The 15,017-nt window shown below is 50.5% G+C and overlaps 1 protein-coding gene across 2 annotated transcripts in view; it reads right to left on the reverse strand.

Annotated features, from left to right (window-relative positions):
* The window catches only part of ITGA9 (integrin subunit alpha 9), a 327,427-nt gene that overhangs the window by 236,352 nt on the left and 76,058 nt on the right, over positions 1-15,017 (reverse strand). For both annotated transcript variants that reach the window (XR_007129340.1, XM_047740712.1), the window contains exon 15: positions 5,967-6,127. Coding sequence is in view for 1 of the 2 variants with exons in the window: in XM_047740712.1 (XP_047596668.1) it covers positions 5,967-6,127 (161 nt within the window). In the remaining variant the exon portion in view is untranslated. The remainder of the gene's footprint in view (positions 1-5,966; positions 6,128-15,017) is intronic.

Below are 15,017 nucleotides of genomic sequence, written 5' to 3' on the forward strand. Positions count from 1 at the left end.
ATTTGTTTTGACTATGTACATATACTAGCAATTAAAATAAATAAGTTTTAGATGACTTCCTCCATCTAAGATCTGCATCCCTTTTTCCCAAATCCTACAACTTTTTTTTAAACTATTTCTTTGACTTCTCAAGATGAGCAATAGGTTTAACAAAGTACTGTGCAGATAAAAAAAGGCAATCTCGCTGTTTTCCTTTCTCCCCTTCCTCATGAGGTTCTTACACACTCCAACTTAATCTCTCTTAACTATGGCTTCATAAACTTAAGAAGATAAAAACCTCCAATGTCTGACCAGTGCATTCAGTACAGCCAAAGGCCCCGCAAACTCACAGGCTATCCTGTGAGTGGAGCTTGGGCCGAAGGCAACTCGTTGGATGTAGAAACAGAAACAGACTGGACCACGTGGCAGAGCCCATGGCGTGACCTCTGAGGAGCCCTGGTGCCCCGAGATGCCCTGCTTGCCAGGCCGGGCGGACCACCTGCCCCCACAAGCAACAAAGGGGCTGCGGTCCCTCAGGTTCGAACTCCCTCGAGAAACCTTCTCCAGCACCAGAGCACAAACCACATGAACATCTGTAGAGGCTCAGCAAAGCTGGTGCACGTTCATATTCCCTTGTCTGCGGTGGGGTGGGGGCTTTTCTCCCCCTGTTCCATTAATCCTTGTTCTTGGCTCTTCGGACAGCGTCTGACACATGGAAGTTTTCTGAAGGCCTCCAGCGGGCTGGCTGTTCCTCCAAGCTGGGGATGACGTCACCCACGCCATGCTCGCCGTGCCTGGGCTTCTCCCCTCCTCCCTGTACAGACTCAGGCTGCTGCCCTGGTCCCCAGCTACTGAAGAGGCCCCCACCTGCCCGGCACTCACACAAGCATCCGGCTTACCAGGGATCAATTCTCAAGGCACCGTGCAGGCCCTGAGGCCGGAGCGTGATTGTTACTGTGGTAAACACACACAGACCTGAAAACAACAGAGCCATGACAGCTCATGCTTGTTTGGTCTTTGGCGTGGGCCACACAGCTGCAACTCTCCCCTACCTCCTCACACCACCCCCTCCCAGTACCAGGTTCCCAGGGAGGTGGGCAGGCCCCTCCTTGGCCAGATACTCCCTGGGACCCTTAGCTCCAGGTGACAACTGTGTCTCTTCAACAAGGCTCAGGGGATGAGGGGGCTCTGTGGGCCTACCTTCCCAAAGCAGGAGTGAGCTGGCGCAGAAGAAGCTCCCACGAGACAGGTGGTAGATGATGGCATCCAATGGGCCCGTGATAATGGCCAGCTGTGGACTGATGGGGACCTGAACAGACAACCTTCAGCAGGCAAGAGGGGTGAGGTGCACCCCATCCAAGCAGAGCATGGCCCGGCCTTCCGGGACGGGGCTAGGATGTGGTTTTCCCTGGCACTCTATCAGGACCCACATATTTGGAAATTTATTCCCTGGTCAGTGCCCTCCCAGTCCTTCTGACTGCGTCAGGGGGAAAGTTCCGTGCGGTTGCCAGTATGTCGCAAACACTTCCCCAGCACTCCATAATTTCCCCTTCTCACATACAGGAAGAGTGGGCAACTTCTTCACAGACTCTGGCAGACAATGAAATCCAGTTAGGGTTTGATGACCTTGTTGTGTCTTCAATGTATTTACTTTTACAGTGACTTTTTGTTCGGTATAGAATAATTGGTTTTCTGCGTACAGGAGGGCACAAAGTTTCTGTTTCAAATTATTTAATTTGAGGGAAAATGTCAGCTAATTTAAAGAAAAAATATGAAATAAGATACCATGGGAGGTGTGTTTAAGATAAAAATTTTAAAAAATTAAAAAAGCAAAAACCACGCAGAGGGTATGTAGTTTTTCATGGTTCTGACAAAAACCGGGCCTCCGATCACTGAGCTGCCAGACATACTGGGGTGAGCCCGAAACCAAGGTGAGGAACCATGCGAGGCACCTTCCAGAAGAAAAGGAGCCCGTTCAACCTCAGCAAGAGCCCAGGGCATGTGTGATGTCATCAGAAGATGAGGCTGGAAATGTGAGCCGAGGCCAGCCTGTGGAGAGCCCTGAGGCTGAGTGGACATATGAGGGCTTTCATCTGTGACTACCCGGAAGACCCCCGAGATGCCTCCAGCCCACTTCACTAGTAAAAAGGAGCCGGTCCCCAGCACTGGGCTGGCCTGGATGGGGGAGAGGAGAGGAACTGGGGCATGTGGACTCTGAGGCAGAGAGGCCAGGGAAACAGCCTGACTTGCCTCAGCTCTGTGGGTCACAGTGAGCCCTTGAGAATGGACCCGGCACCCCCAGGAGGATGGGGCTTACCACGAAATTCTGTATGTCTTAAAGGCCCCCGCAGGGCTGAGAAGGGAACAAAGTGTAGGACAACACAGCTAGCCTGGGAGGCAGGTGTTAAGCTCAAACAGTCTTCTACGATAGAGATACTTATCACCATATATGGAAAGAAAACTTCTAGGGAAAAGGAGGAAGAGGAAAAAAAAAATTGGAATAGGCTTAAAGCAAAAAAGAAAAAAAAAATACCTAAAGATAGCCTAAACAAAACACACCCAGGCCCTCGCGCCTGCCTCAGTCTGCTGGCCATATGGTGTGCGATAAGCCGGAGCGCTTTTATTTACCTTCCTCTTCTGTCTACAAAGCCGAGAGCCGGCCCTTGGAGAAGGCCCCACTTGCAGCAGAGGCCACACCATGCTCTCATGCTCAGATGACCGGCTCCCAGTCCCCAGTCCCCGCTCCAGGAGGCCACCCGCTGCCACTCCCTCCCCACCCTTGCTGCTTGCCTTGAGCCCACAAGGGTCACAGCCTCCCCAGCTACTTTCCCACAAAGGACACACCAGGGCCAGGCCTACTGCCTCCTCGGCCAGCTGGGCCACTGGGCCACACCGTGTACCATCAGCCGGCTCAGAAGGCTTCACACTAATGGACAAACTGGCTGCCTCTGCCACTCACCGCTGTCCTCCACTGCCGCCCAGACAACCAGTGAAGAAACTTTCCTGGTAGCTATGAACGATCGGCCGCCCAAGTGCCACTGAACAGGGATGCTGAACCATAATGGCCGCTGGGTCTGGGCCATCCTGGTGCACCCCCACCCCACGTTCTTCTATGAGAAAGCCACCCAGTACTAACCACATCCAAACTTGTCTAGGTCCCACGTACTGGACTGCTCTTGGGCTCTTCTGGCTCTTCCCCAGGACAGCCCAAATCATGAGAGATGCGTGCACTCACCCTGTGCTCCTGAGCTACCCACACTCTCCAGCATCTGGGGACCACTGCCTTGAGCTCTCCTCCTGACAGCCACGGTTCCTTTGTGGCTTTAGACTTTTTTTCCTTTTTTAATTCTTTTTGTGTTCTACACGCTGACACAGAGGTAAAAGAATATGACACTTAAATATGAAAGAACTCTCTGCCATTAAATCTGTAGCTGTACACATTTATCTCACACTCTGGTGAAAAATCACCACCATTAAGGAAGAGGACACATCACATCATGGAAGGTCCAGAAAGCTCACGGAAGAGATACATCCAAGTATGAAAGGACTGCACTCTTGGTGCCTTCACATCCTTTTTGTCTGTGTATTTAGGGACGACTCACTGTCTCCTCAGAGAAACACATCCATGACCTTATTCTATAGGTGTCCATCCAGGAATTCTGCTGTCTGCTCTAAGGCTGTGCTCATGTAGCCATCCAGGCAAGCCATTCCAGAATTTCACTCTAGCACAACTGGGTGTCCAGTGATTTGCTTTAAAAGCTCCCTGAGGGAGGTTTCCAGACTCACCCTCAGGAAAGGGCTCTCAGAGCCAGTGAGCACAGAGCTCCTGGTGTCCCAGACACCAAGGAGCAAGCATGGGCCTGGGGATATGTAGGAGACCAGTTGCCCCACAGGCTCCAGAGTCCGTGCTCTCACTGGGCCTCTTTGGGGGCTCTGCAGCTCACCCAGGGGAAGGGAGCCCCTGTCAAACATGTTTTGATCCAATGGAGAAGTGCCAAACTGTGGGGTGAAGGGTATGGAGAAGGTTGAATCCTCCAACAGCATGCCCAGTTAAATCTGAATTTCAGATAAACAACAAATCACAGGTCTGTGAAACTTCACAGCACTCACCATATCACATACCCTCCCCAATAACAACAAATCATTTTTAGTGTAAGTTTAACCCATGTACTCTTCTGGCTTCAACAAGAAAAAATGATTTGCTGTTTATCTGACTTTGGGATTGAATAAGCAAGTCATGATGTTTCTTTGCTAGACTCTGGTAGCCCTGGCTATCAGGAAGTAGCAGGACCAACGACCCTGGGCAGCCCAGCTCTTCTCCCCGGTTACCCTCAGAAGCCACCACAGAAACAGCACCGCCTCTTGCCGGCACCTCATTACCGCTATTCCCTGAGTGCACTCTGCAAAGGCCTGCAGGCTCCTTGGGGCCCTGTCCTGAGCCTGTGACATGGAAGGCAACCATTCTGCCAAAACAAAAAATCAAGTCTCCAAGAGCCCGGAAGGAAAGCATTTGTGGAAGAGACCCAGCATGAGGAAGCCTGAGGAAAGATGCCCCACGTCTAGGAAGTGTGGGGACACCAAGCACAGGCACTGAAATGTCTCGTGGTGTTCAGATGTGAGCCTGTCTTGGGCAGCCTCACACCCTCAAGGGCACGCATGAGCCCATGTAATCTAAGACCTAGACACGTGAGTGGCTGGTTGGCTTAAGAGAAGTAGGAACCACTTTATAAATGGCCTTCACAGGGCCACAGGGCAGCTGGTCTGGGCAGGCCCCAGCACGATCCTGGCAAGAGACATAGTCCAGCCCCCTGAAAAGCATCTTGGGGGCACGGACTCATGGGCTCTAGGCCAGACAAAGTGCCACAGATATGGGGGGGCATTTCTCTATATATGATCCAGAAGGCTCGAGAAGCAGCTGTTACTCTCCCACTCTGGCACTAGCAACTCAATCACAGAATGAGATTCGAATCTGTTGACTATTTTTACTATTGTCCAGAAAGCCACTGGCTAATGTTAGGTTGAACTACATGAAAATACCATTTTTGTAAGTCAGGAATGTTAGAATACTGGCAATTACATATGGCCCAAACAGATGATAATGCTGAGTGCCTACTGGGGGGACAGACTCCATGCAAGATCCTTTCAGTACTTGTGCCCATTTTAGAGAGGCAGAAACTAAGACACACAAAGTTCAAAGTACTCATCCAGCTAGACACACACCAGGTCTGTGTGACTCCAAAGGCCATATTCATTTTACACACCGTGTAACAGGTTCATGTGGCTCCTTCTATCTCTTGTGCTCTCTGCTTGTGGGTCAGTGCCTGGCCATTCCAGCAGCCCTGGGCACCACCAGGACTCCCACCCTGCCAGCACCTGTCTACACAGGAGCCACTCTGTAGTTAATCAAAGCCTGGCCTCCTGAATTAGCAGCAAAGTGTATTTAACAAACAATCTCAAGAGGGAAAAAACATTTGAAAGTTTATTTAGAGTGAGAGGGAAGAGGGGCCAAAAAAAGCACTCCTAAAATAAACAGAAAGTAATCAAGGGATAAAACCCAAGTCCCACTAGTTTTAAAATGCCTTAACTGTGACTCTGAGCTAATGTGTAGTGGACCACTGAGAAAGCCGTCAGGTGCAGTGTGATCCAGGACCACTGCATACCCAGACACGGGGACTTCTATGGCTCTCCTCTGAGTAGACCATAGAGCTTCAAAATGGGAAGAGGATGTGAAGCCTCCCAAAAGGACAAGCCCAGATCAGGGAGTGTCACTGTTCTCCTGGCCCACTATAACTCCCCTCAGAGGCTGAGACGAGCATAGTAAGATAAAAGGGCTGTCAGACTCCAACTTGAAAAGAATGAATGTTCTCCTCCTTATGAAATAAAATGTTAGAAATCCGAACATACGTAACACACAATAAAAGTAGATTCCACTAGTTCTAAACCAATATCCACAGAGATCAAAGTGGGAGAAGAAAAAGAGGACTGACCTTCACGTGGGCCACGTAGTGATGACACGTCTCCTCCATGTGGACCAGCTGCAGCTTCTCTGTGATCTGACCCAAGGACTCTCCCAGCAACACAAAGTAGACTCTGGGCAACTGGCCCTTTGCCTTTTTGGCCACATCAGCCGTCAGAACATAATTGAGGCCTGCCAATAAATAAGGACAAGACGTCAGTGAGGACTCACGTGTGGGATCAGGGCCACCTGCACTCCCCCCTCCCAAGCTCGCAAGCATATTTTGTATGCTACCTGCCTCCCCACTGCAACCAAGGGCTGCAGCCCAAGTCAACACCTTCCCAGAAAGAAGCATGGAGCCAGCATCCTCTCAGAATCAAGAGACAATGAGGCCACCCCTGTCTTCCCAGTTATTCTCTGTGTATCACACGCCATGGCTCTCCCTGTCTCAAACCCCATGAGTTACCACCTGTGTCACCACTATACACAGCAGTAATTAGAGGTACCCAGCACGGTCGGCATCCTGAAAAGAAGACACTGTGGTAAGCCAACAGGATTTGACTAGAACCCGCAGAAATTATCACGGCTACACATAACCCTGAATCCTATAGCGCAATGAGACAGACACCCAACACAAGGGAGCAATTACCGAATAATCCCCAGATGTTCACGTGTGCTCTGGGATGGCGACATCCCTTGGACCTTGTGTCATCACATCCCCCGAGCACTGACTACATGCCAGGCACAGGGGACAGGGCAGTCCTGCTCTTCCTCTGTTTACCCTCCGAGGCCACCACAGAAACAGCCCCACAGAGCCCTGCCCTCTTGGCACTTACACTCACGGAAACTCAGACCAAGGCTAAAGCTGACTTAATTCCCAGGGAGCTGAGTATACAGATGGTGTATAGTAGAGCACCTGTCATTTGAACAGCATCACGAGCACGGTGGGGCTTGTGCTCAGGCATACTTAGCTGCACTCCTGAAGAGGAAAACTTCTCGCCTGTTCCTGAACACATAACATCAGTGGGCAAAACCTACCGGGACACAATCTGAAACTTAAAAAAAAAAAGGGCACGATACAAGATGTGCATTGGATAAATGCAAAAGGTCTTACGTTCCTAATTTCAGAGTCAGTCAGTCACCCTACAACAATGTGCGTCATTAGGCAAATCGGGCGTTGGTGTCAACACACCTATTTCTCTGTTTTTCTGTACCACAGTTGAGATCAGTCCTCTGGGACCCTTTCTTATTTTTTAACTGCTTTGTGGATTCAGGGGAATGTGGCACATTTAAAGTGAGAGAGAGGGAACACTCTGTCCCCAAAATGACCAGATGAGGCTGCAGAGCCATGAAAAATAGACTCTGTCCCCACGAACCAGCCCCTTGGGAGCTGTGGCTCTTGCCCCCGTAAAAGCAACCCACACCTGCCCACATTTAAGTATGCAAAGCAGGGCAGTGAGGATGGGTCCGGCTTTAATAACATCAAAGGCATCAGCCACCGGGGAGGTCCGGGCCAGGAAGGAGGAAAGGGACCAGGACAGGCATTCTGCAGCTGCCAAGGGGTGTATTTTGGATGCATCTAATGGTTTTCCTGGGCCTCTGCCATCTCGGGGATCTTGCCATGCCGAGCTGGCGGATTCCTGGTCAGCAAGGGCCGCCCTGCCCCAATGTGTTTACTTCAGCAAACAGCTGATTGCCAAGGCAAGGCTGGGTCACCGAGGGACCTAAGACCTGGATAATCCAAGGCAATATAACGAAGAAGAAAAGAATGCCTTTGGGAAAGTAACAAGACAGAGAAAACACGGGAGCCCAAACGAGAGTTACACACCGGCTCCTTTGGCGACACCAGGTAATGGGACAGATGCATAGAATGTCAAAGCTTCAGGGTAATTGAGGGACACTGGGTTCCAAACCTTCATTTTTCAGATGAGGAACCAAGGTCCCAAAAAGGAATCAGGCTTGTTCCGGTTCAGAGGGCCCTCCACCACAGAGCTGAGTCCAGAACTCTCCTAACCTCCAGTGCAGGGCTGTTCCTACCATGCGGATTCTTGGGGCAAGTTTTACATTTTTTGAATGCCCAGACAGCAGAACCCAACATATGCAGTGATTCAGAACTGAACTTTGGCCCATTTACTTTCTTCTCATCACAATTTCCCCAAGCAAGAGTCAAACAGTAAGAAAGGATAAGTATAAATGGACTGTGTTTCCAAGTTCTGTTTAGTTAAGTCCAGAGCTCGGGATGGGCATTGCTGGAAGACAAGCCAGCCTACGGCTGGGCAAAACCAACATGGCGGCAGTGGCTGTTGAGTGGTCCCTCCCTGGCCTTCCTCCCGGGGCAAGAGCTGCCCTCCCTTGGGAAGGGTGGGCATGGGGAGAACGGAGGGTGTGAACCCTCTTGCCAGTGAGCTCAGAGAAAGCCAGGTAGAAATGATCACAGGAAGACAGAGCAGATAGGATCAGTGCCCCACCCACATCCTCTTGGCTTGTACTATTTCTCTGCTGCCCAGTCCAATTGGCCACTGCCAGCACCTGCACCCCCTTTCCTTAGAGCGCTCTCCGGTGGCTCTGCCCACATGCATGGCGGACCAGAAGTGCCAGAGAACCAAAGTCCCTGAGACCTCACTACCGCCGGAGCCCAGCTCCCTCATCCCATGGGTGGAGTAACTCGGAAGGGTCTCCCTCATCCCATGGGTGGAGTAACTCAGAGGGTTGCTCCACATGGACTCTCAGTGTTCCCCAGCAGGATTAAGCAACAACACACCTTCTGTTGGACTGCTGTGATGGTTTAATTTATATGTCAACTTGACTAGCCTATCACCCAATCTGGATATCAATGCAAAGGTATTTTTATTTTTATTTTTCTAAAGAGTTATTGATTTATTCAAGAGAGAGAACAGCAGGGAGGTGCAGGGAGGGGCAGAAGGAGAGGGAGAGAGAGTCTTAAGCAGACTCTACACTGAGCACAGAGCCCGATGTGGGGCTCGATCTCACCACCCTGAGATCATGACCTGAGCCAAAATCAAGAGTGGAAGGCTTAACCGACTGCATCACCCAGGTGTCCCTGCAAAGGTATTTTTAAATGAGATTATGTTTAAATCAGTAGACTTCAAATAAAGCAGATCACCCTCCATAATGTGGGTGGGCCTCATCTAATCACTTAAAGGCCTTATGAGAAAAAGACTAAAGTCATCCCGAAAGAAATATTTCTGCCTTCAGATGCTTCCAAACTACAATGTCAATATACACACATCCGATTGGTTCTGTTTCTCTGCAGAACCTGATTGACACAACTTCCTTCCCTTCCTGTGAGTTTCCTACTGGTGCTTCCTGGGGTTGACCACAGTCTGAATCAATCATGTACACCAAATCCTTGACTCAGGCTCTGCTTCTGGGAGAATCTGAATTAAGATGGGGCAGGTCAGGAAAAGGGAATGGATTCAGCCTTCAGTGTGTACCAAGCACTGTGTGGATATTTTCCAACATGACTTTAGTCCTGTGATATTCCACCTCACTGTAGAATCTCTGACTGGATACATCCTTTAGACAGCTGAAGAGAAGACAGAAACAACTCAGTTACTACAAACTGAGCTGAGGACCACAACCACTGCTCTGCTCCAGGCAGAGTGTGAGCATGCCAATACGTTTACCTATCAGATTTTCCTAAAATGTTAAAATATACAATCACAGACAGACCAAATTATCCAATTCGCCAAGTATAATCATTCTGGAAGCTTTTCATCTTCATAACTGCCTGGCTAATGCTTCTTCCTGATTTAAAATTTACTTCGACATTTTAAATCACATAAAAAGAAGTCAGTTCCATATCACACTCTCTCTTCGAGAAAAAAGCCACCAGGAGACTCATCATGGGAAGCCCAGCCTGAGTGAGGGGGTCTCATAGCCATCAGGGTGGCAAGAGGTGCAGAACGTTCTGGAGCCCTGAGTTCAACTGGCAGGTTTAAACAGTACCTACCCAAGAGCGTCTGAAAGGGAGCCCCAGTGCGAAGAGATACCAGAGAAACAGCCAATCAGCTGGCATGCTCCAGCAGCCTGGCCTGGTGGGAGGGTGGTTGCCCCTAATTCAAGCCAGGCCAGCCAGTCCCCGTCCCAGGAAGGGTGCTGGTTCTGATTAGTGCCTGCTCCCACCGCACAGTCCACATCCTCAGGTTTTCCTTCTGGCAGCTTGTGTCCATGCCATGTCGAATGATGTCATGTTGATGGAAAAGCTGACCAGCCCCAAGTCATGTTGCAGCCTCCTCCTCTCCCTGCCCCCAGCTGCTTCCCCAGGGCCCCCCATACTGGCCTGGGCCAGGAGGGAGCCAGCTGTCTTGCATCAATTCAGCTCTGGTCGGTCCTAGCAAGTTTTTTATTCATTCCCATTCTCCATCGCAACATGACTTCAGCTATGAAATTCTAACTAATAAATCCTCCTTCCAGACTTACTGAGCTTCCCTTAGAGTCTCCCAAGAGAAGGGAGAGGAAGGATATTTCCCCCTTTACTAGCTCTCCTAAGCTTGCTCCCCACCCCATAAAGGAACGAGGTGGTAATTATTAGATGAGGTTACCCCATACCTCATGTAACATGGATTTGCCTCATTATCCTATCTCCATGCTTCCCAAGACACCAGAATGAGCTTGGAGAATGTTACGTGTGCTCTCTGGAGTAGAAACACTCCGTCCTTCCCCCCGCCACCTAAAGCCAGAGGAAGGGTCTGGAGACAAGTCGCCTGGTTTCGACCCTACTTCTGCTGCTGGCTTGGATGACCTGGTGCCATGCTTAGGACCTGGGTTCCACCGCTTGTCCGGAGGCAGGGAGGCACCCCTGCTTGCTCACGGCTCGGGGTGCCAGATCAGAGCACAAAACACAACGATTTAGGGCTCATCCCTCCCTGGTTTTCATTTAGCCCTCTAAGTTAGAGTCTGGAATTGCCAGCTCCATCCCTAGCCCACAGAGCCTGCCCAGCACATTTCGGCTTTAGCCTGGCCAGGAAGCAGGTAGAGGCTCAGCCCTGGGGCGGGGCGAAGGGGCAGAACCTTCCAGGCACAGCCCTCCTCGCCCTTACGGCAGCCCGGATGCTCCAAGGAATGACAGGCTGCCTCCCAGGCCAAGAATGAAGGGATTCTGCCCACTTGGGAAGGGCGGAACTCTTGTTTTAAACTGCTTGGTGAGATGGGTTATAAATCTGTTCTTCGAACAGCTACAGCTGGACACGTGCCTGCACCCCAGCAGGGAAAGGAGGGCCTACCAAACAAAAGGGCCTGGACACATCCAGAAGTGGGGGTTGGGTGAGGAGCGTCAGCTGTTTGCACTGGACTCCCTCCCTGCAGAATGCAAGCTCCTGGAGGGCCAGGGCTCTGTCTCACTGGCCTCTGCTCTTTGCCCAGGGAGGGGAGTCTGTACTCCGGCACTCTAAAGAACTTAACTATTTGTGGGGTGCCTGGGTGGCTCAGTTGTTAAGTGTCTAACTTCAGCTCATGTCATGATCCCAGGGTCCTGGGATCAAGCCCCACATCGGGCTCCCTGCTCTGTGGGAAGCCTGCTTCTCCCTCTCCCACTCCCCCTGCTTCTGTTCCCTCTCTCGCTGTCTCTCTGTCAAATAAATAAATAAAATCTTTAAAAAAAAAAAAAAAGAACTTAACTATTTGTAGTTAATGACCCAACAGGTGCTTCCGTGACTGGCTGCTGGCTGGGCTAGTTTCCGAAGCTGTTGTCTCTCAGCTCCCAACCCACCCTGCTCTGTGAGGCTGGGTCTGGGCCTCTGAATACCTCTGCTAGCGGGTCTGTGGGAGGCTCAACCCAGATGGTCAGCTTGAGGGAGGCTGGCAGAGGGAGAAGGGCTGCATCTTCCTGCCTGCTCCCTATTCCTGTCAGCTTCAGCCGGCGACAGTCTTCCCTGGCAGCTAGAGCCAACTGTAGTTAATACCAGCGTCACCTTTTCCCCCACTGCACTAGCTGCTACCCCTCCCCCAAGGTTGAGGTCTCAGGTCAGCAGAGTCCCTTCTCCAAGCTTCTAGGTTCTGTTCGCCACAGGTGTGACCTCTTCTGTTTGTCTGCTTGACCAGGGGTCCTCAAGTCTCAGCCCCCTCAGAGGTGTGCTGAAGGGCAGGTGGCTGGGCCCCAGTGCCCCAGGGTCTGATTCAGTTAGAATGTTCATTTCTAACATTCCCACGTGCCACTGCTGCAGCTGGACTGGGCACTACACTTTAAGACCTCCCTCCCCCACCGGTGCCGACCAGAAGTGGGGGCTGTTTCTGGCAGTGACTACCAATTAAATCCATGACCTGCTTTCCCAATTCCCGATATTAAATTCTGTCAAAACAACTGGTTTCTGTTTTCCTAACTGGATGCTGCCCTTCCAGGGGCCAAGGCAGAGTCACCCACTATAGAGTCTCTGGAGTTTCCATGGTCCTGCCAGAGGCCATCAGCCAGCCTCGAACACCCTGGAGACCACGTGGGAGCTGTGGTTTCCCACTGCTAAAGCAGATGATGAAGAGGAGAGTGGAGGTCCTTCCCCAGCAGGTCCTACCAAAGAGGAGGAACCAAAGAGGTCAGCCTACAAGTGACATGTAGCATCTATGGCTCCCCAAGCCATCCCCGGGGAGGTCCTGCGGCTCAAGATGCCAGCAGATAGAAAAGGCTTCCAACAGCTCTTCGGAAGTACCCAGCACACACTGTGCCAGCCACACTGCACCAATGCAGCCACTCTATGGATGCAACCCAGCCGTGGACATGCAGACACTGAGAGGGGGCCTAGAAGGTCGGCCGAAGGCGGGCATTCATTTGCTAGGCATTCCATGGCCAAACCCACCAGGACCCAGGCTCCTCTGCAGCTGCCAGCAAGGGGAGAGAGGAAAGCTCATCACTCCCTGGCCTTGAGTTCCCAACAGAGGCCTGCACAGTGACGCTGAGCTTGGATGACAGCGGAGGGTGGCGGTGCCCCCACCTTCCACCACCTGGAGACCAGGCACCTGATCCTCCTGAGGATGCAGAGCCCAGGCCCTGCCTTCTGTGCTGGACCCCAGGGATACCCCACCACTGTTGGACCCCCACAAGCTACCTGTCACTTCCTTGATTTCTATCACATTTCCTTAAGGGCTGCCTGCTTTTCCCTCCTCAAGTCTCTCCATATTCCACAGCTAGCTCATGTTTTACCAGATTTCTACGAAGAGAAATGCCCTGAATTCATTGCCCTGAATGCCTGGGGACAACAAAGAAAAACGGATGGAGAATATTCTGCATCGCCCCATTGATACCAAAATTCCTGTTACCATGTGTAAGCCTTGATCTAAAGTAAATGTGGAAAAATACTGCTTAGATTGTAAAGGGATGTTTGATTTCAGTGGGAGAGCGTGCTGCTGCTCAGAGTCCAAGACTTGTACATGGGCGGCAGCCCGCCTCCTCCACGCTGCGCACTAGGGGCAGGACCATGTGCTATCCACCAGCCTGTTTCTCCTGATATTCCCCGACTCTTCTGGGGTCATGGTTGAGCCTAGACTCCATGATAATTCTGCCTAGAGGTCAATGAAAGGGGCCCCAGTCACTGGGGCCCAGAAGGCCCACTGGCGGGCAGCAGCATGAGAAGACACCCACATCTTCTCCTGGCTCAGCCCACAAACCTTCTAATCAGAGTCCACTCTACCCCCGTCTTATGGTCTGACATCCTTCCTGCTCAAAAACTGGCATCTTGGGTTTCTTCTCGTCTGTTCCTGCTGTACCAAAATACCTTCATTACCACCACAGTGATGTCAATAAAGAGCCTGGAATGGTGTACACTGCTTCAGGATCAAAATAATAGAAGGGGCGCCTGGGTGGCTCAGTGGGTTAAAGCCTCTGCCTTCGGCTCAGGTCATGATCCCAGGGTCCTGGGATCGAGCCCCACATCGGGCTCTCTGCTCGGCGGGGAGCCTGCTTCCTCCTCTCTCTCTCTCTGCCTGCCTCTCTGCCTACTTGTGATCTCTATCTGTCAAATAAATAAATAAAATCTTTAAAAAAAAATAAATAAAATAAAAAAAATAATAGAAACTCTGTAACCCCCACTGGAGGCTCCATGAGGATATGCTTGGCACATGCAGGCACACAATAAACATTTGTCAAATGAACACACACATGAACTATTAATCACTTGCTTATTTTAGAGTTCTAGGAGAGTTCTGCTTATTTTTATACACTCCAACATAAACCTTCAACTCAGTTCTTTCATAATGTTTCCTAATGGAGTCCAGCTACATCATGAGTTGGAATTTGATAGAAGACACACCATCTAATTGGGCAGAGGACATAGGAGTCCTAGGACCAATAGAAAAAAATGTTTCCCTAGAGACTGATTAGGGAGGAGATGAGAAAGAGTTTTTGGAAAGCAAAACTAAGTATGCTCAAACCAGGATTTAACTCCTGGCTTCACCGACAGCTCTGTGACCCTGAGCAAGTACGTTTCTCACGGAGCCTACTCTTTTTCTCACTGGGCTCCACATAAAACGTTTGTTAATTCTTTGTCACCAAGTCCTGAGTGCACGGAATGTTTACATTCAGTTTTGAAATTCCTAAGTTGTTTTTTTTTTTTTAAAGAAATCTCTATGAACAAGTTCAAGGTTTGATTGTTGAACTTATTCAAACCATCTGAAGATCAAGATAAGGTATCAAGGAGACTATTCGCCTAGAAGGATTAGCGCACTGTTAAATAACGCACAGCTTTCAAGGTGCGGCTGAGAAACAGACTAGAGCACGTGTGCATGTTCGCGCACCCGCGAGCGCACATGAGCGCGCACAAACACGCGCGCGCACACACACATACACACGCTCCAGATCAGTGCTTCTCGAACGTAAATGCGCACACAGATCCTGCGGGATCTTGTTCAAAGGCAGATTCTGGTTCTCAGACCCAGAGTGAGGCCAGAGATTCTGCATTTCTAACAAGCACCCAGAGGACGCTGGTACTGCTGGGTCCAGGGACCACACTGTGATTAAGGAAGGGAGACACTCGACTCTACAAATGTCTAAGAAATGCAGGAAGTCCAGGTCCTTATTGTTTTTTTGGGTGTTTTTTTAAATTTTCCTAGAATTCTATTTTCTATTATTAAATCA

This window comes from Lutra lutra, chromosome 1 (genome assembly GCF_902655055.1).
Source record: "Lutra lutra chromosome 1, mLutLut1.2, whole genome shotgun sequence".
NCBI lineage: Eukaryota > Metazoa > Chordata > Mammalia > Carnivora > Mustelidae > Lutra > Lutra lutra.